The sequence below is a fragment of the Pleurodeles waltl genome, chromosome 4_2, assembly GCF_031143425.1.
Source record: "Pleurodeles waltl isolate 20211129_DDA chromosome 4_2, aPleWal1.hap1.20221129, whole genome shotgun sequence".
Lineage (NCBI taxonomy): Eukaryota > Metazoa > Chordata > Amphibia > Caudata > Salamandridae > Pleurodeles > Pleurodeles waltl.
In genome coordinates, this window is record NC_090443.1 from 511668018 (window position 1) to 511692353 (window position 24336).

Below are 24336 nucleotides of genomic sequence, written 5' to 3' on the forward strand. Positions count from 1 at the left end.
TTTGTCAAAGGGCCCTGTCTCTCTGAACATAGCTGAAACGTCAGGGCATTTCCCTGGTGGTTTAACATCTGGTGGGCTCTGTGAACGCCAGAGCAGATGAAATGGGCCATCAATGCCTGGTCGATCACGAATGCCGTCTGCATCCAGAGGTGGCGCACAGTCTCTTACAGCAGTGGGGAGAGCCTTGGTTAGATCTGTTCACCTCCACAGAGAACGCAAAATGTAGGCTGTTTTGCGCGTTGGAGTTTCCAAGATGGCATCCGCTCTGCGCTGCTTTTTATCTTGAGTGGAACTCTGGCCTCCTGTACGCCTTTCCACCAATACCACTTCTGCCCAGAGTTCTCAAGAAGATCAAGAACAACCGAGCCCAAGTAATTCATGTGGCTCTGGACTGGACACTTAGAGTATGGTATCTCGAGCTTCTGAGGATAGCCATTGATCCTCCACTCAGACTGCCTCTTCGGGAGGATCTTCTGTCACAGCAGCAGAGGAGGGTTCTCCATCTGAACCTTTCCAGTCTCCATCTTTTTGCGTGGAAATCAAGCGAAGGCAGTTGACAGCTTTTGACATTCCACCTGAAGTCTGTGATGTTATATTGGCTGCCAGGCATCCCTCCACCAAAACGGTATACGCCTGTCATTGGCACAAATTTGTGACATGGTGTACCAACAAAACCGTTGATCCTCTTTCTGCACCTCTGTCCGATGACCTCTTATTTATTCTCTTTTGCCAAGCAAGGCTTTTCTTTGGGCACCCTTAAGGGTTATCTGTCTGCTATCTCTGCTTTCCTCAGACTTCCTGATCAACCCTCCTAGTTTAACTCTCCCATTGTGGCGCGATTCCTTAAAGATCCTACCCACATGTTCCCGCCTACCCTGTTCATAATGCCCACTTTCCTCATGTGTGCTCCCTTGGAGCCTCTTCATAATTGTCCTTTTGTGCTCCTCACAATAAAACAGCATTCCTTGTGGCCATCACCTCTGCACAGAGAGAGAGCTGCAAGCCTTATCTTCGAAGCCACCCTTCATCTCCGTTCATCCTGATAAAGTGATACTTCGTACTTGGGCCTCTTTCCTCCCTAAAGTGGTCACACCCTTTCATGTAGGCCAATCCATCACCTTGACTACTTTAGATCGGCCCACACATCCTTCTTGTGAGGAGGAGAGACTCCACCGCCTTGATCCAAAAAGAGCATTGGCATTCTACCTCAGCCATACCAAAGAATTCCGGGTATGTGAACAACTCTTTCTGGGTTATGTGGGTGCGAAGAAAGGACTGGCGGTGCAGAAGAGAACCCGATCTAGATTGGTTGTTCTCTGCATCAAACTGTCCTATGCTTAGCATAAAAAGCAACCCCCCTTTTAGGGTTTGCGTGCTCACTCCACCAGAGCAAAAAGCTGCAGCTACTGTGCATGCAGAGTTCCAGTCATTGACATCTGTCAGGCAGCAACGTGGGTCTTCCTGCACACATTCAGCAAACAATACTGCCTGGACAGTCAGGTCTGCAGGGACAGCTATTTTGGTTGTTCGGTCCTGCAGGGCTTCCTAGTTTGGTTCACAGACCCACCTTCGGGATGGTATTGCTTGGGTATCTATTCTAAGGTAGGAATCTGGCACTACAAGTCTCTATCTGACGAACAAGTTACTTACCTTTGATAACAAATTATCTGATAGACATTCTAGTTACAAATTCCCTACTGATAAACCCATCCTCCCTGCTCTGCAAACAGATTTCTAGGAACAGGGACTCCCTTTCAGGGCCCTAGTTCTGGAGCACCGATTTCAGTGTTGTTCATGGCTCAGCGCTTCTGGCATGAAAAGTCGTGAAAAGAAGCTGATGTTGGCACGACAGTGTGGCGCCTATATATGACTGTTACATTATCACGGCGAACACAGTGCCAATGGCATACGGAAAGTCAACCGATGCCACCTGACGGCGTGCAAGAGTACTGCTTGAAGAAAAATCTCCTAATCCAGTCCGATGCCTGGGGGAAATTCTAAGGTAAGGAATCTGCAACTAGAGTATGTCTCTACCAGAGAAATTGTTACCAAAGGTAAGTAAATTGTTCTTCAGTTCAGTTCATTGGTCGGTAGTCCCTTGCCTTTGACTTCTACTGTAGTGGTCCTGATGCAATGATACATGATGCTGAAGATGCTCAAGGATGCTGAGGATGTGGGTATGATGGGGTCTTCAGAAGCTACTCCTCAGTCCACAGGCTTGGTGAGGCAATCTTGGCCACAGGGGCCTATGGCCCTCAAGTACTCTCAAACATGTCAGACGTTCAGTCGCCCATTACAGTGGTTTCAACAGTTTTCTTCCTTTCTGCTCTCCTCTGGGGCCTTCTGGGTGACTTAGGTGCACTCTAACTCTCCTGTGTCTCGCAGTTTTTAAAGCATCAGGTCTTGGTCCTGTAGGCTGCAGTGGGGCAAGAAGCCCAGTTCCGGAGACTTTGGGTACAAACTAGCCATGCAGGTTTCTTCTGATTTTGAGGCCCTATGCTGGTATCAGTGGGTCAGCCAGCTGACCTTTGGAGTCTCTTGCTTCTGGCTGGGCTCAAGAGTCGACTTATCAAACAGCAAGACTCAACCGACACAGTCCTTTTCAAGCCCCAGGTGCAATCCAACGTCTGTGTAGTCTCTCTTTGCTGGGTCCTTGATAGGGCAGTCCTATTTCGATCCACTTCTCCAGTCAGAGTTCTGAGTTCCGTGCCAGGGGTGGTCTTTTATGCCCAGAAGGTGCCCTTTGGGGAGGTCGCAGTTACTAGCCAATGTGCTATAAGGATGTCTGCCATCTGATGACAACTGAGGTGAGGAATCTAGCTTTCTTGAAGTGCTGTATTCTGCCCACTCTCAAGATGGCAAAACCCATTCTCAGTCTCGAGAGCTTGGTAGCCCACCCTAGGGGTATGGCTACCACTGGGCTACTCGTTCTTGGTAAAAAAAAAAAAACAGTTTGACAACTGTTTTTCACCCTCCATCTTCGCTGCCAGCCTGTCTACCTACACACTGATAGCCCTCTCCCGTGTGTACTTGCTGCTTGCCCTTTAAAGGTGACCTCCCCTTTAAAGCTTGCCTTGCAGTAAAACAATTGTGAATTTTTACTGCTAGAACATGTTAAACAAATGTTGGACTTTACTACTGTTCTGCACCCTGCATTGCTACTCGATAGGCCTGCTAAAGGGGGTTTTAAACACATTACAAAAGTAGTTTCTTGTTTGCTATTGCTTAAAATGACAAATTCAAAGTTTAAAACTGCCCTGCCGATTTGCAGTGGCAGACTGGGAGCCATGTTTTACCAGGGTGCCACAAATAGTGCTGCAGTCCCTGAGGGGACATTAACTTACAGGCCCTGGGTACCTCTAAGCCTATATAGTAAGGGCTTAAAATTAAGCAAGCCTAGGCCTATTGTGCATAAGCCAAACAGCCATATATCCTTATTAAGGATCAGAGGTTATGCACAGAGTCCTGATTAGCAGCGCTCAGGGCATTTTGGAGCCATTACACTAGTGCCTAGTAGTCAAAATCGGGGTGCAAAGTGGGAGTGATTGCTAATAAAAAAAAAATGTAAAAACTGTTACCACCTCCATAGAGTTTTCCCTATGTGATAAATTGCTCGGAGCCGCAATTATGGTCACAGGCCATTTATACAAACCATTGCAAATCTCACTAGTGGATGCCCCTTTCATTCCCATTCCTTATTAAGATTGAGAATGGATTGTAAAACCCATTCTGAGAGTCAGAGGCTTTCCAGCTCACAAAACGGGTTTAGTAAATAGAAAAAAACATGTTGTGATTTTAAACCCAGTGTTGTGATTCACTGGGTTTGCAATCTCAAAATCGCTTTGTTCTTAGGGCATTAGTGCCTCCAGCAGTCGTCATTACCTGGCCTTTGTTTCTAAACTCTTGGTAGTTCCACGTACTGTTGACTGAAATATCCTGCCTTTCCATTTGTTCAAAAACTTATCATAGTCCATCAAATAGTTTGTCTGACAGTTGTTTATAGGATGGTGTGGTAGTAGGTTGGTTCCTTTTTATTGCTTTTTGCAGGAGGAAAGAGGCAGGGTGTAGCAAAGTACCCTCTTTTGGCATGGTTACCCCCCCTTTTTGCCTATCAGTGTGCATAGACTGTCTTCGATGGGGTCCTGCTAACCAGGACCCCAGTGATTGTGCTTTCTCCCTCCATCGTTGGTTACCTTGGTCCTTTCTGTTGACATACTGGTGTCCCCTTATAAGTCGCTAGTATATGGTACTTGGGTACCCAGGGCATTGGGACCCCAGGGGTCACCTGTGGGCTGCCGCATGTATAATGCCACCTACAAACGCCAGTTCCATTGCACCAGACTTTGTAAGTGCAGGGAAGCCTTTTTACCCCTGTACTAGACGCAGTCCAGCTGTATAATGGTAACTCAGAACCTGGGCATGTATGGTATCAAACATGTTGGAATCATACCCTAATACTATTGTTAGTAGTGGTTGCATGATTCCATGCACTCAGGAGCTCCTTAGAGGACCCCCCGTATTGGTCCTACCTGTCTTCTAGGGTTTTCCAGGCATCCTGCACTGCGGCAGCCCATCAGACAGGTTTCTGCCCACCTGCTGCTTGACCAGCTCAGGCACGGGAAGGCAAAACAAAGGATTTCCTGCTAGAGGGAGGCAACACCCTTTCCCTTTGGAAATAGGTGTTACATGGGTTGGGAGGGGTAGCCTCCCCAAGGCACTGGCTTGCTTTGAAGTGCAATTTTGATGCCCTCCTTCCATAAACCGGTTTGCACCAGCTCAGAGACCCCTTGTCTCTGCTCTGGCATGAAACTGGTCAAAGAAAAAGTGAATGACCATTCCCCTGTCCATCACCACCCCAGGGGTGATGCCTAGAGCTCCTCCAGATGGCCATTCGATTCTTGAAACAAAGATAGGCAGAGGACCCTGGGAGCATCTCCGTGGCCAGGTCAGGCAGGTGACTTTAGAGCCGCCTCCTGATAGGTGGTCACTGTGCAAGGTGACCAAACACCCTTTCAGAGCACTTTAGGGACTCCCTTGTGGGTGATGTCCCAGATTCGACATGCAAGACTCCAACAGGACTCCTCTGCATCGTTTTCTTCTGCTCCTGGCCCCTAGAAATGCAACTGGACACTTCAGGAACTGACAAGACTGCAACTCCCAAGACGACCTCGCCTTGCAGCATTGTTTCTCCGGCTCTATCTAGCAATTGCAACAGTTCCCAAGCTGTGTATCCTCTGGGTGTGGCAAGACTTCAGCTGCACTAGGAAGCAAGAAGGAATCTCCCTTTAGAGTGAAGGAGTCACTCCCCTGCATCTACAGGCACCTACAGCAACGATGACCGGTAGCGTGGATCTGCATTCCGCTGGGGCTGCGTTGATCTGCTCTCCTCTGGAACTGTGTGGATCCTGCATCACAGGTCGTGGTCTGGACTGGTCCTCTCTGCCTACTGTCCAACTTGGGAGACAGTGAGCCCTTGCCCCTCCTTGCAGGACAGTACCCCTGCGCACACTCTTGCAGCGACCAAAGCTTGTTGTCTCCTGCTCAAAGGGATCTTTAGGCTCTGATTAGCCCTGGCCCCCAGCATCTCTTCCTTGCAAGGACAGTCTCTCCTCTGCTGCTCCAGCGACGTGGGTCTCCTCTCCTTGTGTGCTGATTGGGCTTCACTGCAACTTACTGTATCTGCTGCCAGTGGGTTGCCTGTGGGAGCTGCGACTGCTTCTGCTGACACTCCCCACTGCTGAGGGTCAGTCCAGACTCCCCTCCAACAGTAGTCCCATGGGCCTTGCTGGTTCTCTTCAGCCTTACAACTCTTTTGCCTCCTCTTGCATTTGCCAGGGCCTGTTGGTGGTTCTCCTAAACCACTCACCATCTGTGACCTGACCACCTCCGGGAGACAACATATGCACTGCTCCAAGGACTCCTTTTCAGCTCCTAGACTCCACTGCTGGTCGGCTTCTTCCCCCTTCATCCACAGAAAGATGGGTAGTGGCTCCTGCCCCAACTGGACACTCCATCGTGAATTGGACGCTGCCCACTTATTTTACAGGTCCTCTTTTTCCAGAATCCACCTTTGGTCTGTTCCTGTTCTTGCACAATCCATTTTCTAAGTCCTCTGGTTACTCCTTGGGAAATCCAGGTACTTATTGTTCTCCTGGTCACTGGGGGGTCACTAAGGTACTCACTTCTAGGGATCCCGAGTTCTCCCCTCTAACTACTCCAATCCTTTGAGTGGGGGACTCCACTTTGCATTCTACTATTTTAGAATATGGTTTGGCCCTCCCTTACGGCCCTAGCTATTTTCTACGATTCTTCCCAATGCATGTTGTTTCTATGCTAATTGTCTGATTGCTATTTTGCGTTTGTGTGTGTGTGTGTGTGTGTGTGTGTATATATATATATATATATACATATATATATACATCTCCAGTTGTTGGGGGGGGGGGGGGGGGGCTTCCTATAAGTAATCTAGTGTTACTGTAATAAAGTACCTTTATTTTTGTAACACTGTAGGGTTCCTTTCATGTGTGATAAGTTACTGTGCGACTATTGCATAAGCTTTGCATGTCTCCTAGATATGTTTTGGCTGCTCATCCACAGCTACCTCTAGAGAGCCCTGGCTTCCTAGACACTGTCTTAATTCACTATTAGGGGTTGCCTGGACCTGGTATAAGGTGCCAACACCATAGGTGTCCACCACGCAGCAGGCCAGCTTCCTACACAGGGTACGTGTTTCAACAGCTTCCTTGCATTTGACACGCTTAGCATATGTCATCTTTGACAGGCCCGGCTGGTTAAAGTTTTCAACACTTATATAAGCTTTTTTGTTTCAGTGCCAACACACTTAAACATTGAAACACCTGCACGTGTAACCTTAACTCGAGTCAAAATACTATGTATTACCAAAAAGCCTTATTTCTTTCTGCTTCTAAACAAAAATTGCTTTCCTCTAGGAGCACCAGCTCCGAATTTGGTATTTCAAAATTGACTGTCTTTCTCAGTTATGAGTTTCTCTGTTGTGTTCTAAGCTCTTGATAACTATATCATCTGCACCTTGCTTATGAAAATGCATGATTTAAAGCCTGTACTTTGTTCAAAGCCAATATACCAATGAGTTATTTCTCACTAACTGTTCCTTTCTGTAGCCTGTTTTACATTTCAAACTGGCCCCCTACTAGACTAAAAAAAACACACCCTGCTCTGGGAAGTGACAAGACTGAGATCCCGTACTGCCACTCATTTGAAGCCCGATGCCTTGGACAGCAGTTTGTAGCATTGAATTTTTGACCTATCACAACTGTTTAAGGCATTCATACCTGCTGAAATTATGATTTCCTCTCCTCTGCTCAAACACAGCGAGCTAGGTTTCTTTGAGGGTAGTTCATATTTTCAAAGTTTTTACTTTTCTTCAAATCTGTCTGACCATTCTTTCTCACTGCATCTCTACATCACTCAAATGTCCTTATGAACTCCCTTGTGTTCCCACGTTACATGCTGCACTGTAAATGTATTGTCTAAACCAGTGTGCATGTTCATTCAGAAAAACATGATTACAATGCAAAGTACTTTCTCCGTAAAACTATAACATGAACTCTTGCATGATTAAGTTTACAAATCCTAGCTTAAAATGTGCTTTTGCTGTAACAGGAATGTATGCAAGCTAAGCTGCTAATTTGCAAATTGAATTGTAGTTCCCCGCAGGTTGCTGGAGTTCCTAGGTTCCGGTTTGGACCACCTGAAGATATGCCACATAGTAGCTCCAGCCACTCCGATCTTGGTCAGCTTGCATCGCAAGGAGGTAAATACCGGTTACTTGGTGAATTCGATTGACATTGCATGTTTATTGAAGTTGACAGATTTATGTGAGTTATGGATGCTTCTAATTAAATAAAAGATAATAGAATTAGTTAATTAAAGTACTTTACTGAGGGGATACCACAGCCAGGCTTGAAGTTGGTCACATTTTACTGAGGCTTTGTTGGCTGGGTCTGCAGTCTGACATAAATCCTTAAATCCAGTACCCAGCCCCTTTTAAAATTTGTGACAAAAGGATGAAGAAGGTGGCCTCACTAAAGACTGCACCTGATCACTGAAAATCTGCCTCCGGTGTGACCAACAGAGGGAGAAGAGAAGCAGTCTGCTGGGGCAAAGTTGCGCCTTGGCAAAGCAAGCTTGAGAATTGGCTGAGCACCGAACAGAAAACTTACTGAACTGCCCTTTGGGGGCACTTGGAGCTGCTGAGAGGCATAGTGAGGTGATGGCCTGAGGGCATGCTAAGACCTCCAGGGACGATTAGACACTCTCCCTTAGGGTGAGTCTGCTCAGGAGGGTCTGTAGAAGTGTAGGCGAGAGGGGCGCTGGGCGGGAGTGACTGTGGAAGCAGACTGGGTCAGATCTGAGTGTGAGTGGGCTCACACTTGACTGCTTAGCATGCACGGGCTGGGGACCAGGTGGCTTCCATACTGGAAGCGGTGAGGTTACTGGACTTGGTTATGGCTGGCCCTCAGATAAAGTGCAAGCAGCTGCTGTTGGTTGCCGGTGTTCCACATGGGCGTTCTGCTGAGAATTGCAGCTGAAGCCCAGTAGACTCAAAATAGACTAAATTATAAGTAAATTAGACCATATGAAAGAGAAACTAGATAAACATGGCTTCTGAATTGACCATCTGTAGTGCCTAGTCTCTGACTGCGGACACACCTCTTCACCTGGATGCACCAGAGCCCGCCAAGGTGACCTGTTGATGTGGCCTTGGACCTTGCCCCAAACTCACCTGAAGTCCAGGAGATACCCTGTACAACATAGCAGGCAACATGTGGCATCGCAAATAATGGCAATCAACAATTGTAGGACGCTGTATCCTTAGTGAAGTGTAGGCAGTGTCTAGAAGCCAAGCTCTTTAGAGATAACTGTGGATGAGCAGGCAAGGCTTATCTAGGAGGCATGCAAAACTCATGTAATACCATTGTAGTCACACAGCACTTACGCACATGAATGAAAACACTCAGTTGTACAAAAATAAAGGTACTTTATTATTGGCACAGATCGCCACTGAATAGTAGACAAGTGACCCACATTTAAAGTCGTAAAGTAATACACTAAATATATACACTAGCAATCAGAAATAGGCATAGAAAAGGTTAGAAAATAGTGCAAACAGTAATAACCAATAGTGACACAAGGGGGAGCACAAACCATATACAAAAAGTGGAATGTGAACAAGGTTACCCCCATGTAGGTAAGTAAGATGTGGAGAGGGGATCTGGGGGTATTAGAAAACCACAAAGGTAAGTAACACAGTACCCACCAGCGACAAGGAATGCAAGAGTAAAACACTGGATTTTCCCCAATCTACCCAAGAGGATGAAAAGAAGATGACGTCCAGAGAAGGCTGCAAGAAAACTAGTGGTGGATTCCTGAAGAAAGAAGACCTGTGGAGAGAGGGGACCAGGTCCAGAAGGCAAAACAGAGTCGAGTGGGGGCAGGAGCCCCTACCCATCACATTGAAGAAGCAAGAGTTGGTTGACAGTGAAGAACAGGTCCGCACTGCAGCCCAGAAGCTGCAGAAGAGTTTCTGATGGATGCAGATGGAATCCCACGCTGGAAGGAAGATTGCAGACGGGTGTTGGTGCAGGAATTCCACCAATAAGTCTTGGCAAAGGCAGTCTCGCAGTTGGAGAAGAGGAGGTACTGCCAGGGACCAGCAAGGCCCAGGCGGACTCAACCCAGGAGGGGGGAAATCACAGGGGAGCCTCAGCGACGCAGAGAGTTCACTGGATCAGAGGCAGTACCCACAGAGCCCCACAGGACGAAGACACAGAAGGTGCTAGAAGGAGCCTAAGCAGCATTACAGAAGAGGATCCCACACAGGAGGCTGGGAATTGCAGGAAGGAGTGCTGGGGGTTGGAGCTGCACAACGCCTGAAGATCCCTTGGAGGAGATGCAAACAAGCCTTGGCAGCTACAAGAGACGCAGTGCACAGGGGTACTGTCCTGCATGGGAAGGCAAAGGCTTACCTACACCAAAGATGGACAGCTGGCAGAGAGGACCAAGAGAACTACTCCGGACCACCACCTGTGATGCAAGATCCACGCAGCTCAGCAGGAGAGAGGATACACGCAGCCGGTCATCACTTATTGTAGGTGCCTGCAGTTGCAGGGGAGTGACTCCTTCACTCCAAGGAAGATGCCTTCTTCTTGTGCAGGCTGAAGAGTTGCAGTCTTCGGAGGATGCTTGGTGAGGAAATTGTTGCAAAGCTGGCAGGAGCCCTGGAAACAATGTTGCTGAAGAGTCCTTTCTTCTTGGGAGCAGCTTGTCGGGTCCTGGAGGTTCCAGTCACAGTTCCGGAGGCTAGAAGTCGAAGTAAAGGTTGCAGAGGAGTCCTGCTGGAATCTTGCAAGCCGAATCGGAGGACCCACCTCAGATGAAGACCCTAAATAGCCCTGTAAGGGGGATTGGCCACCTAACCAGGTAAGCACCTATCAGGAGGGGGATCTGACATCACCTGCCAGGCCACTCTGATGCTCCCAGAGTTCCCTGCTAACCTTGGAATCAAGATGGCAGAACCCAGGGACCCTCTGGATGAGCTCTGAGCACCACCCCTGGGGTGGTGATGGACAGGGGAGTGGTCACTCGCCTTTCCATTGTCCAGTTTCGCACCAGAGCAGGGACTGGGGGGGGGTCCCTGAACCGGTGTAGACTGGCTTATGCAAGGAGGTCACCAAATGTGCCCTTCAAAGCATTGCCAGTGGCTTGGGGAGGCAACTCCTCCCAAGCCTGTAACACCCCTCTCCCAAAGGAAATCCTTTGTTCTGCCTTCCTGGGCTTGAGCTTCTCAAGCAGCAGGAGGGCAGAAACCTGTCTGAGGGGTGGCAGCAGCTGGGCTGCCTGGGAAAAACCTGTAGGACTGGTGGTAGCAATTCCGGAAGTCCTCTAAGGAGCCCCCTGAGTGCATGGGATCATACGTCCAATGCACCACAGGAGTTCAATACATTAGACAGCTAGGTTCCCTGGATTGTCTGAAAGGGCTACTTCCTTCCCTTTGTGACTACCTGTTCACCCATGCCACCTACTTGCTACAGGCAGGTGGAGGACCACCTCTCCTTACTTCAGCAGGAAGTGACAGCTGTCTTGGCCAAGGTATCCATAGATAGGATCCCGATGCCAGAAGTAGGTAGTGGTTGTTATTCCTGCTGTTCCCTGGTGCTTAAAGACTGAGGCCTTCAAAGCACAGGACGTTCCTGTGGTTCATGCCCATTGGTCCACAATTTCAGTTTAGGGTGCTCCATTTTGGTATTTGTTCAGTCTCCAAAGTTTTTTCAAGTATCTTGGCCCTATGAAGGTGCACCTGAAGTGGCCAGGAGTAAAGGTGTTGTTTCCTCCTTAGACTGGCTTATCAAAAACCAGTCACCCACAGACACAAGCCTAGTGTTAAATTCTACAATACACCTGCTAAACGAGCAGTGTCTGACTAAAGGGGAAAAGGACATTACAACAACAGATCATGTGCCTCAGATTTCTCATCTTTATGCTTGACCCCAAAGCTTATCCATTGCAGAAAAGAGGCAATAAGCTGGTGGTGATGACAATAGATCGCCTCAATTACTCGTGGCATTTAGTTCACAGATACAATTCAATGTTAATGATATTATCTTGAATACCTCATATCTCTCAGTGCCCGCTTTTTAAAGCACCCTCTCCAAAGGCAGATATGGTGGCCATGACCCAGCCAACATCTTGATAGGTCAGGACCTATACTTGGAGTTGCTGCTCCTCTGTCGCTAAGGTAGTATTCCTCCCCCCCCCCCCCCCCCCTCAAAGTAACTTCATCTTTCAACTTGAACCAAAGAATTAATCTTCCAACTTTCTTCCCGCAGCAGCTAATCAGGCTGAGAGTACTCTGCATTCGTTGAATGCTAAACATCCTAACATTCTACAATTACAGAACTACGAGTATCACTATTTATTGTAATGGAAAGCTAACAAAGGCTCCACCTTCCCAAAGCTGGTTATAAGCTGTTTGATTTCAGCATGCATAGTTTCTTTCACAGTAATAGTGGAAAGCATTTGGACACATGTGAAAGCACCCTCTATAAGACACGTGGTGGCACAGCTGTACTTTGTGCTGGGTTGTGCAATACAGAGGTCTGTAAAAACAGCACTTTGGTCTTTGTAGCACAACTTTATAAAGCATTACTGCCTCGAAGTACAGAAAACATTTAAGACAGTAGTAGGTCAAGAGATTGTGCAGCCTATTTAACAAAGCTAAACCTCAATTATGCTTCTTTATCATGAATTTTACAGTTACTGCTATGGCAATCATACTACAAACCTGGGCATGCTTGCTATCAAACATTTCGGAATCATACCCCAATACTGTTGGCAGTATTGGTTGTATGATTCCATGCACTCCAGGGGCTCCTTAGTGGACCCCCAGCATTGCTCCTACTACGCTTCTGGGTTTTTCCAGGCAGCCTGCGCTGCTGCCACCCCTTAGACAGGTTTCTGTCCTCCTGCTGCTTGGTCAGCTCAGGCAGAGGAAGTTCAGAACAAAGGATTTCCTGTGGGAGGTAACACCCTCTCCCTTGGAAAAAGGTGTCACATAGCTTGGGAGGAGTAGCCTCCTCAAGACACCGGTATGCTTTAAAGGGCACATTTGGTACCCTCCTTGGGTTTGCACCAGTCCAGAGACCCCAGGACCCTGCTCTGACGCTAAATTACACAATGGAAAGGGAAGTAACTACCCCCCTGTCCCTGATTATGCCACCTTGAATCCAAGGTGGGCAGAGGCTCCTGGGAGCATCTGAGTGGCCAGGTCAGGCAGGTCACAGCCCGTCATGATAGGTGGTCACCCTGCTAGGTGACCAATCACCTTCCTGGGCTATTTAGTATCTCCCTTTCAGGTGCGTCCCCAGATTCAACATGCAGGATCCAGCAGGACTCCTCTGCATCGTTTACATCATCTTCTGGCCACTGGGACTGCAACTGGACCTTCCAGGAACTGACAATCTGTAACTCCAGCGATGACTCTGCTTTGCAACATTGTTTCTCCGGCTCCTTCCAGCAACTGCAACATTTCCCTGGCTTTGCATCTTCTGAGGGCAACAAGTCTTCAGCCTGCACAAGAAGTAAGAAGGAAGGAGGGAAGGAGTCACTCCCTTGCATGGACAGGCACCAGCTGCAACGACGACTGGCTGCTGGAATCCCCTCTCCCTGAACTGTGTGGATCCTGCATCACAGGTGGTGGTCTGTAGTGGTCCCCTTAGACCTCTCTACCAGCTGTCCCTCTTGGGAGTGGGTAAGTCCTTGCCTCTCATTGCAGGACAGTACCCCTGTGCACTGCGACTCTTGCAGCTACCAAGGCTTGTTTGCTCCTCCTCCAAAGGATCTTCAGGCTCCATGTAGCCCTGGTCCCCAGCACTCCTTTCTGCAAAGCAGTCTCTCCTCCCTGCTACTCCAGCGACATGGGACACCCTCAGGTGTGCTGAAGGGGCCTCACTGCGACTCCTGTGCCTGCTGCCCGCGGGTCACCTGTGGAGGCTGCCTCCTCTTCTTGTGACTGTCCCAGCTGCTGATGGTCACCTCGGACTCCCCTCCTTGGGTCGAGTCCCCTGGGCCTTGCTCGTCCGCCTCAGGCTTGCAAAACCTTCTTCCCTGATTCTTTCATTTACCAAGGCGTATTGGTGGTTTTTGAGCACCACTGACTGTTTGCATCACGACTGCCAACAGGGGACACCACTTGCATCACTTCTGGAACTCCTTTTCTGCTCCTGTGCTGACCGGCTGACCTTCTTTGTCCACTGTCGACTTGGTCCTGCATCCACAGAAGAGTGGGTAATGGCTCCTGCTACAACCGGACACTCCAACTCGAACTGGACTTCGTCTTCTTCCTTTGCAGGTCCTCTTCTGTCAGGATCCACCTTTGGTTTCTTCCAGTCTTGTTTGTGTCTTACAGTATTTTAGTGTTTCTTACCATAGTAAAGTACCTTTATTTTTGTAACACTGTGGTTCTTTCATGTGAGTAAGTGCTGTGACACTATAGTGGTATTTCATAGGCTTTGTCTCCTAGATAAGTCTTGGCTGCTCATCCACATCTACCTCTAGAGAGCCTCTCTTCCTAGACACTGCCTACACTTCACTAATAGGGGATAACTGGACCTGGTAGGCTCGCCAGGCCTGCTTCCTACACTACAGTTCTCCAACATTTATATCTTTCATAGACTACCTGCACAAATCTGAGCCGCTCAGCCACTGTGAGGAGTTTGTGCTCTGAGTCCCTTCACCTCAGGCGTGACACAGTTGAGTGAAGGGGCTATGTATAGTTAATGGCTGTTTTCAATGTTACTTGAGTGTATATACACTGCTATATTAACTTTGACAACTAAGGATTCCCAACCTGACAACCGGGAATATTGATGCATGTGAATCTTTGAAAGATTGCAGTGTTTGAGAATTGCAGTAACAGATAAGTAAATATATTTTATCTCGCTGTTTATCTTTTGTCACTCACTGCCTACCTCTTGCCTTTTTTGTCCTATGGATACTGTGCTGCAATAGAGTATGTATACTGCCAAGATAATGGTCGACCTGCCCCGTTTAGATAAGGATGAGCCATTTAATCACGACAGTACACAGTCTCCGCCATGAATCAACCTCTTCGTAGGTCCTGCGCAGTAAACGCAGTTGGAAGTAGACTTGTAATTCTGCCTATGTAATTTTGATGGGTGGAACTACAGGTCAGTTTTCACTGTCCATCACTGCCAATAACATCCTTCCCTTTAACACCCCCCCCCCCCTTCATTTCCCTTCCCCCTCCCCACCAACAATCGGAAGCAAAATGCATTGGCGGGAACCACTGTGACAGCGGTTATTGGCAATGCATTATAAATGACCTCCAGTTTCGTGGTCATTCGTGAATCTAGCAGGCAGTCCCTTCACCAGGGCAGTGGAGTAATTTACTCCGTTGCCATGGTGGAAAAGCAGGCTGTCCACAGGGATTCAAATCAGCCCCTACACCTTTTAGCCTCGTCATTAAAACAAAACAAACAAAAAAAGTTAACTCTTAGTATTTGCTGTTAATCCTCTGACCTCAAGCAAAGTGTCCAAGGATAACTGGGTAACCCAGATGAAGATTCATCATATATCAGCTCCAGGCTGGCAATATCTGAAAAGTCGTTGTAGAATTTCCCATAGTAATGTGTACATTGTCTGCTTGAGTATTACTAAAATCATGCAAAGGTTGGATCACATAACAGTTCTTTATTTTATGCACAAAGGTGAAATACTTCCAAAGTTGGTTTGAATGATTAGAAAAATATCTACTTTCTAAATGCCTGGCTTTTTGTGGCAGTAAGCACATTCCTAGAACTAGATGTCACAAGAGCACAATCGAGATCCTTTGGTTTACCATTACTTTCTCAGAATGGATTTGAATGCATTGAAAAAATGGCCTGTCAGGAGTGTAAGAGATATGAAGAGTTAACTAATTTGAAAAGGCCTGGAACAGACAAATGAGAATAGTTGCACTGGGAATGCTAGTGTGAAAGCATTGCTGTGTGTGTTTCAGGAGTAGTCTGGCAAAGTAGATTAGGTCAACAGTAGTTTTCTGTTTCTTGACAATGCATTTTGTTTCAGGTTTAGGAATGTACGAAACACCCCTTTTTCTTGCTCATGAAGAGGAATCAGGTGGTCGCAGTGTCCCTACAACGCCTCTGCAGGTGGCTGCTCCTGGTAGGTGTGGGGTTGTGAAACTTTGGTTCAGATGTGACAAACCTTCTATACTAGATGTTTCATTCTACCCACTAGCTCTTCAAGATTATTTTATAATCAAACAGTTGCTACAACCCAATTGATGTGGCTGGAATTTATGACAAGTCCTTTCTTTTGCAGTCTCTGTATTTGGCGATATCGCCCCAGCAGATGCATCTGAACATGCTTCTCAGTCTGTTCCCATGGTAACAACCTCTAGTGGAGGTTTATCGGCTGTGACTGAAGCTGGGGCCGGTGGTGATGAAGGCGATGAGGTGTTTGCAGAGGCAGAGTCAGAAGGGTAAGAGTTGCGCTGGAATAAAAGGTGTCCTTTGACATATGGTCCAAGATGCTGTACAAACATGTCCAGATATTGCGATGACTTTTGCACTCCTGTTTCTATCACTTGCTTTTATGAGCCACTGTTATGATACCATCTGGGACACCACCATATAATCACATCATTATTTGGGCTAGTTCTTTTTAAAAACTAACATCTACGCACAAGCACCACAGTACTCATTTAGTAGCTAAAGGCTCTAAACCTTGTGCTGCTTCTTTAGATCTTGATAATGTTAGAAACCTCCTCTCCTTGGAGTTGCACCCTTTAACTCCTGATTCACAATTTAACTAGTTTGGATCTTTTATAATCATTTATTCACGTAAGTAGTGCTTTCTTGTTCTGCATGCAAGTAATTCATATAGTCTCACTGTGTAATTGATAATAGGTAAGAAAATTAAACAAGCCGACTGCAGACCAGAGGCCCAGTGCAGAAAAGTTTGGTAAGGCAAAGGTTAGCAACCTTATTGCAGGATGAACAAAAAGATCTTTTCAAAATATGGAGACACTTCCATATCGGCTCTGGACCCAGGAGATTAGATGGTGGTGCACAACTTGCATGATGCTTATTTTCACATCTCTGTCCAGTAGTCCCAAAGAAGCTGTCTATTGTTTCAGGTAGGCCACGGTTCTCCATGCTCCCTTTTGGCTTTGCCAGTGCACCACAGGTATTCACAAGAGTGATGATAGTGGTTGCAGCTTACTTTCAGAGGTTGAGGGTACCAGTCCTCCTATAGCTTGATGACTGATTGCTGAAGATGAACTTGCCCGAAATGGTCTTAAGCCACCTCCAGATCATGACCTACCTGTTTGCATCGTTGTGTTTTTCCATCACTCCTTATTCCTTCACAGCTCCCCTTTATTAGAGATAACCTGGATACAGTGTTTTTTGATAGACTCCTAACCACAGATTCCTCACCTGTTGAATACTTCCCAGGCTTCAGACTGGTTCCAGAAACTTCTTTCAGCAAGTACTTAATGCGTGCACCCTGTTTCTCCACTCTGATGCCATTCTGTTCTGTCTGACTGTGTACTCCTAGTGACGTATCCTAGATTAATTCCCAAGGTGCCAACTCAATTTTATCTTAATGAACCTATCATATTTACGCACCTTTTTCCAGAATCCATCTACTCCAGCTGAGCAATCGTCTCGTACTCTGGATGTAAAAAAGTGCATTAATTTCTATTTGCATCGCACTCAGCAGATATGCAAAACCTGATCAACTGTTCGTATCATATTGTCAAACGCATCAAGGGTCTGCAGTCATTAAGGCTACAATTGCAAGATGGATTTCGGCTGTCATTCAGTTCTGCCATTCAAAGGTGGGTAAACCACTTTCAGCTAATGCCAGGGCATACTCAACAAGGGCAATCTCCATCTGGACTGTTCTGTTTGCATGTGTGCCATTGTAAAAGATTGCCGTGCTGCAATGTGGAAGAGCACCCACACATTCATGCAGCACTACTGCCTAGAATAGGCGCACCGTGGGAATGCAGCTGTAGGACAGGTGGTGTTACTGCATTTGTTCCAATACGGAGAGCCTCTGTTTATGAGGGTTTTGTACATTACTATTTAAGTGTATTTCTATGTCATACTCTTATCAGTGTTCCTTATTCCATCTTTTGAATGTTAAGCTTAGACGATGTGACTACATTGTATTGATTTCATACCCACCATCCTCAAAGGATATTTATATGCCTTCAAAGCATACTTATAAAAACTGCGTGCTCCTCTGATTCAATCATGTGACTCTATGAAAGATCCAATACTGGAGAAGAAAATTAGTTACTTACCTGTAACTTCAGTTCTCAAGTATTGGTATCTTTCATAGATTGGCATGCCACCTACCCTTCTCCCCTTAGTCAGTCGCAACCTGCAAGACGCCATCATCCTGCCGCTGGCAACCCTTCTTTTTTGGCTGGGCTTTCAGGTCGAGAATGCCAGTTGCCTGCTAGCTGGCTATTCCCACGCTTTTTGGGATTCAGTGGATTCAGTGGCGCAAGTCCCCCAAGTGTCCAGGAGCCCAAGCCACACAGGGCCAAGTTCACAATTCCTGGTGGCTTGGACACCACTTATACCATCCTGCGACCCATTGGCACCACCATCACTGTTCTCTGCCATGTGTGGCTGCAGTCAACAGCTTTTTCATTCGATGTCTTGTCTTCCCTTGAAATGCCTTTTGACACGAGTGTCCTCTTTGGGGCCAAGTATGATTCTGCTCTGGGGCGGTACAAAGTTAGCAGGACCTTGGGCCTTTTTGCGTCACCAGCCGCATCAGCCCTACTGTTCCTTCGCAGCTTCGGCAGAGGTACCTCATACCGGCAGCCAATTCAGCACCAGAAAGGTGTCCAGCAGTTTTCATGGATGAGGCTGTGGCACCCACGGTCAAGGTCAGCGAGTCACTTGTAGAAAGCTAGCTCAATTTATGGGTTACACCTTTGGTGTGGCACCCTATACGGAGTCCAGGCGACCCTTAGTGATAGTGTTTTGGTGGCTAGATAACCAAAGCTCTCTAGGGGTAGCTGTGGAGTGCAGCTCAGGCTTATCTTGGAAGAGTGTAAAGCACTTACAAAACCATAGTAGTCAGCCAGGGATTGTCACACAAGAAAGAATCACACCAGCTGTTGCAAAAATAAAGTATTCTTTATTACAACACTACTACTATAGTAACGTTGGTATATCTCCGCTTGGAGATATCAACACACAGAATATTCAATTAGCAACAAGCAGGAAAAGCATAGAAATACATAGGACCCTATTGGGGGAGGGGGATAGGGCGCCCAAACCATATACTAAGAAAGTGCTATAAGAATGGAGGTGCCCAACCTCGTTAAGTGTGTTAGAATCCCAAGGGCTGGGGGAGTAAAGAATATCAGAAATCCCACAGGCGCCCAGGTGCAGAGTAGTTATCGAGCCGGTTGTCCTGTAGGCTAACACAGGACCGTCACAGTTGGAATTTTCAGAGTTCAGGACCCTTCCCAGAGGACCCCAAGGAAACCAGTTGGCACAAGGAAACTTAGATAGTGCCCACACTCTGGATACCCAGACGATTGGAGTACCTACACCAGGGAGCCCAGGTACATAGGAGTGAAGTGATGTCTGAAACCCTTATTGGAGTCGATGTGAGCCTCGGTTGTTCAGCTGGTGTCGCAACCCATGGAGCAGGTTGGTGGAACCCAAAGGTGGGTTCTGAACATGAAGAACCTTTAAAAGAAGGGGACAGTGTCCAGACCATTCAGAGTTGTCCAGGCAGTGCAGGTAAGCAATGCTCATCCTCCTAGTGGTGAAGTTCCTGAAGGTCTGTGAAGGATAAAGTCGAGCTGCAGAGTCCAGGGATGCAGGAAGAGTGACTGGGTCCAAGTTATCCTTTTGACCCCTGATTGGGCACAGAGAGCATGGTATCCAGGGCTTCTGGAGTTGAGCATTTGTCCTCAGCTGCCCCTCTGGGAGGACTTCCTGTTGCAGCCACAGTTCAGGACTTTACACACAAGCCTTTGCAATGTTCACCTTCATGCATTGAGATCGAGCGGCAACAGATGAACGCCTTTGACCTTCCTCTGGAGGTGATGGATGTCCTCTTGGCAGCCAGGCAAACCTCAGCAAAAAGTGTCAACACCTGTCAGTGGGACAAATTTGGGGTTTGGTGGGGCACCCAACGAATGGATTCTCTCTAGGCCATGTTATCTGTCTTTGTTTGGTTTCTCACCCGAACAGATTTTGCTTTGGGCACAGTTAAAGGGTACATTTAGACTCCTTCCGCATTTTTACGGTTTCTGGGCCACCCCTCATTATTTAAAACACTGGCTCTGGTGCGTTTATTGAAAGACCTTTAACACTTATTTACTCCTCCTCCTTTTGTTGTACCACAGTAGGACCTTAACATGGTCCTCGCATATTTGATTTGTTCTTCCTTTTGCTGCTTCTTGCCCCCAAAACAGTGTACCTCATGGTAACATCAGTACTGTGACTGAAGGAGCTGCATGCTTTCTACATCAGTCCGCTATACTCCACCTGCCACACTGGTTCTACGAATACGAGCATTCTTAACAAAAGTTGTGATGCAGTTCCTCATCTGTCAAACCATCACCCTACCAATGTTCTGTGCTCTGCCTCAACCCTATAAGGAGGAGGAGAGACTCCATTGCTTAGACCCCATTGCATTGATCATACAAAAAAGCTCGTGGGAGAACGGTCGGCTCTTCGGGGGGTTCGCTGGAATGAAAAAAGGCAGGGCCGTACAGAAGAGGACCATCTACTGCTCGATCAGTCTCTGCATAACAATCTACTACGCATTGGCCACAAAGCTCTCTGGTAGGACTGCAAGCTCGTTTCACCAGGGCCAAAGCTTTCACCACTACAGGGTTCCTGTTCTGCCACTGCAGGATTCCTGTTCTGCCACACCGGAATCTGGTGGCTACGTGTCCATTACTCCATACATTCACAAAGCACTACTGTCTGGACCGCCAGATTTAGCGAGAGGGGCATTTAGTTCACTCAGCCTTACAGAACGTTTTGGCTTAAACCAATTCACACTGAGGAAATGGGATGTATTATATGGTGTGCTTGTGCTACCTCACTGTGTAACACCTAACCCGTTTGCTAAACCCTTACTTCAACCCTGGGTAACTGTGACTGTAAGTAGTTAGACTTACACAAATGAATAAGTGTAAAATATTTAAATGGCACCAAAACAATTGAACTACACTAAACACTCAAGACATCTGACACCAGTTTATAAGAATAATCTGTATATATGTTTCGACACCATAACAAGAAAGATCCATCAGAGGGTGTCTAGGAAATGGTATTTACAAGATTTAGTAAATATCCACTTTCTTGAGCTTAATTGAGAACAAGTATTGGCAAATTCCACAAATTTGACATTTACAAGAACAACCTTAAGTGTCAATGTGGTTACTCAGAGTTAATTTAGATGAGCAACTCTGGCAGGGAGTCAGTTGGGGGAGACCAGCAGGGTCCACAGAAAGTTAATCTCCTCATTAAAAGCAGTCTGCAGTCCAGTTCCATTATCAGCGGTCCCTTGCAATTGAGTTCTGTGGACGTTGTCCTTATGCAAGGGATACAGGATGCTGAAGATACTCAAGGATGCTATGAGTGTGGTTTGGTTGCTAGGAGTCTACTTGCGGCTACTCTTTGTTCCATGGTCATTTTGAGGTGTTCATGGACACAGGGGTCGACGTCCCTCTCGGGGTTGGCAGAAGTCCAGTCGCCAGTAAGCCAATATTGTGGTCACAATGGAATTCTTCCTTGGTAGATAACTTGCCTTCTAGGCGACGAAACTGCACTCCAATGCCTATCCCGAGTTCAGCAAACTCTGGGACAACTTTAAGCGTTGAGTCCTAGTCCCTGGTTCTGTACAGTGGCGTGGAGCAGTAGTTAGAAGATTTGAGTCCAGCCAACTGACCCTTGGAGTGTCTTGCCTCGGCTTGGCTCAGGAGTTGACTTCTACACAAGCAGGACACAGCAGCCACAGTCTTTTCTCCTTTGCTATGCACCTGTTTCAGCAGATGCAGTCTGTTAATGCAGTCTCTCTTCGCCAAGTTTATTGCAGTTGGGCAGTATTTCTTGGGTCCTCTTTTCCAGTCTGTTTAGATCTAGGTTCTGGGTGCTAGGGGGGGCCCTTTTTATGCATAGCGGATGTCCTCATGGTGAGCATGGTAAGTAGCCAGTGGTCTGCTAGGTTCCCCTCCCTCCTGATAACCCCTTTTTGTGAAGTGTGGCATCTGGTGATCTCTGAGATCACCATTCTGCCCACTCTGTGAATGGCACAACAACTCTCTCTGACTGTAGAGCTCACTAGCCCAACCCACAAATGTGGCTACCAAGGGGGCTACATGCCCCTGAAAAAAGTTTGGCAACTGGTTTCCCTTCTCCTTCCTGAGTGCCAGCATAGAGCAGCCCCTCTCCAAAGTGTTCACCATTTACCCTTCAAATGTGCCTTCTCCTTTGAAGCTCACCTTTTGGGGTAAAACCCGTGTGGCTTACTGCTAGGGAGAAGTAACCACTCTGCCCCATGCAAAAATCTGTCATTCCTAGGAGCTGTTTACACTTCTCCTCAGGGGGGCAGAAATCGGTCTCAAGGACAAACCCTGTGTTCAGTGGTATACGGGCACAGGGGATTTCGGGCAACAAAGTGACAACTTTGTAAAAGTTGCATTAATTTTAATTTAGGCATCAGGTTGGCTTAATGCAGCAAGTTGTTTGATACCTTATGGTATCCGCTTTAGGAGTCCCAGTCCGAAGTTAGCAAAGCTGAGGTGTCAGCTGGTAACTACACTTGCCAATAGGGCTACAAGTACTTTCCACAGTAAAAATCATAGTTGTGGATTTTGACTGTTGGGACATGTGAAAATACATGTTCCACTTAATACACTGCACCCTACCATAGGGCCCGCTGGGCCTACCTTAAGGGTGTCTTACACATATTAAGACGGCAAGACTTAGCTTTGCAATTACTTTAAATGGCAAAGTTGTTTGCAGTGTAAAACTGACCTTCCAGTCTGAATGGCAGTCTGAGCCATGTTTTACCTTTGTCAACCACAGGGCAGGGATGACCCTTTGACTGACGGGCCCTGGGTGCCATATATTCGGGACTTACTAGTAAGCTAGCTTTTGCCAATTGAAAATCAGCCAATCCAGCCTATACCGTTTAAGATCAGGACACTGAGGTCTGGTTAGCAAGCCTAAGTGCACCCTGTGAGTCGAAAAACCATCAGCATCTGTACAAAACTTTGAGGGTAATCATACCAAAAAGACATTTCCTTACACCCACCTCCTAAAAGCTACTGCTCTGGTATCTATTGGAAAGGTGAGGAATCTGCAGGTAAGTCTCTGCAAGAACAGGTTATTTACCTTCAGTTACAATGTTTATGGTAAAGAGTAACTGCAGATTCCTCACCGAAATCCAATAATATGAGTGGGTTCTTTATCTAGAGGCACATCCAACCTCAAAATCAACTAACAGCACCCAGGAGTGGTGCCTGTATGGGCCCAGCATTAGATTTCCAGAGCAGAACGGTGTCTTTGTGGAGCCGCACTGTATGGCCTACTGGCATGCAGAGTCACTGCTCAATAGCTTCCACTTGCAGTCTGACACCTGGGGAATAACCAGAAGGTGAGTAATCTGAGGCTAGTTGAGTCTACCAGAAACAGTGTTACCAATGGTAAGCTACTTGTTGTTCCGAGCCATCCCTCCACCTGAACCAATCTAGGACATTAGGGCTAGGATTCTGATGTTTCGGTCTGCAGCCTGGGTCTCAGTGAGATTGGCCCTGAGCCCTCCTGGCCTCCAGCATCCTGCTTGTGAGCCACACCAAATGGCATATGCGGGCTCTGCAGTGGGATCTGAAGACTCAGAGTGCTCAGCATCAAAGCATTGTCAGATTCCATACAGATGTCAAAGAAGACTCCGTAAAACCTGCAGTGTGGCTACTGAACTGCAGCTGGACCAGCAGGAGACTTCACTCCGTACCCCACCCAGAACTAGTGGTCATGACTGATCCATTGTTGCTGTGTTGGGGAGATCAGCTGGGGAAGGTGGTGTTCAGAGGACTTGCTTCTCCAGCAGAAGCTCACCTCCACATCAACTTGTTGGAGTTGTGAGCAATTTGCTTGCCACTGAAGGAGTTTCTCCTGTCCGTCAAGGGGGAGGTGCTCACAGACAACACAACCATCATGTGGTACTGCAGCAATCAGGGCGGTGTAGGGTTGTGTGTCCTGTTCTAGGAGGCTCCACATCTCTGGAAGAGGCTGAACACTCAGGGCATATCCATGATCGCACAACACCTATCAGGATCTTTGAACGGCAGGGTAGACCACCTCAGCCACCATTGCCTAGCAGCTCATAAATGGCAGTTAAACGCTTAAGTGGCATAGGGCATCTATCAACAACGGTGAGAACACTGACTCAGTCTGTTTGCCACCACTGAAACTGCTCAGTATTATAACTTTTTCTCACTGGCGTTCCCAAGCCAACTCTCCTTCTGATATGCCTACTACCTGAATTGAGGGTTCGGACTCCTGTGTGTCTTTCCGCCCCTACCTCTCCTGCTCAGAGTACTGAACAAGATCAAGAAGGACTGAGCTCAAGTCATCCTAATAGTACCCTGAACTTTTGGACATAAGTGCTTCCTGTAGCAATAGTAGGGTCAAGTCTTTCATTCAATCCTGCTCAATCTTCCCCATTCATTTGTGGAAAGTGAGCGGAAGCCACTCGTAGCTTTTCGTCTCCTCT

General features: G+C 47.2%; 1 protein-coding gene across 2 annotated transcripts in view; it reads left to right on the forward strand.

Moving 5' to 3' along the window:
* The window catches only part of TPR (translocated promoter region, nuclear basket protein), a 920136-nt gene that overhangs the window by 868967 nt on the left and 26833 nt on the right, over nt 1-24336 (forward strand). For both annotated transcript variants that reach the window (XM_069232002.1, XM_069232003.1), the window contains exons 46-48: nt 7689-7795; nt 15628-15723; nt 15883-16042. In XM_069232002.1, the coding sequence (XP_069088103.1) occupies nt 7689-7795; nt 15628-15723; nt 15883-16042 (363 nt within the window). The remainder of the gene's footprint in view (nt 1-7688; nt 7796-15627; nt 15724-15882; nt 16043-24336) is intronic.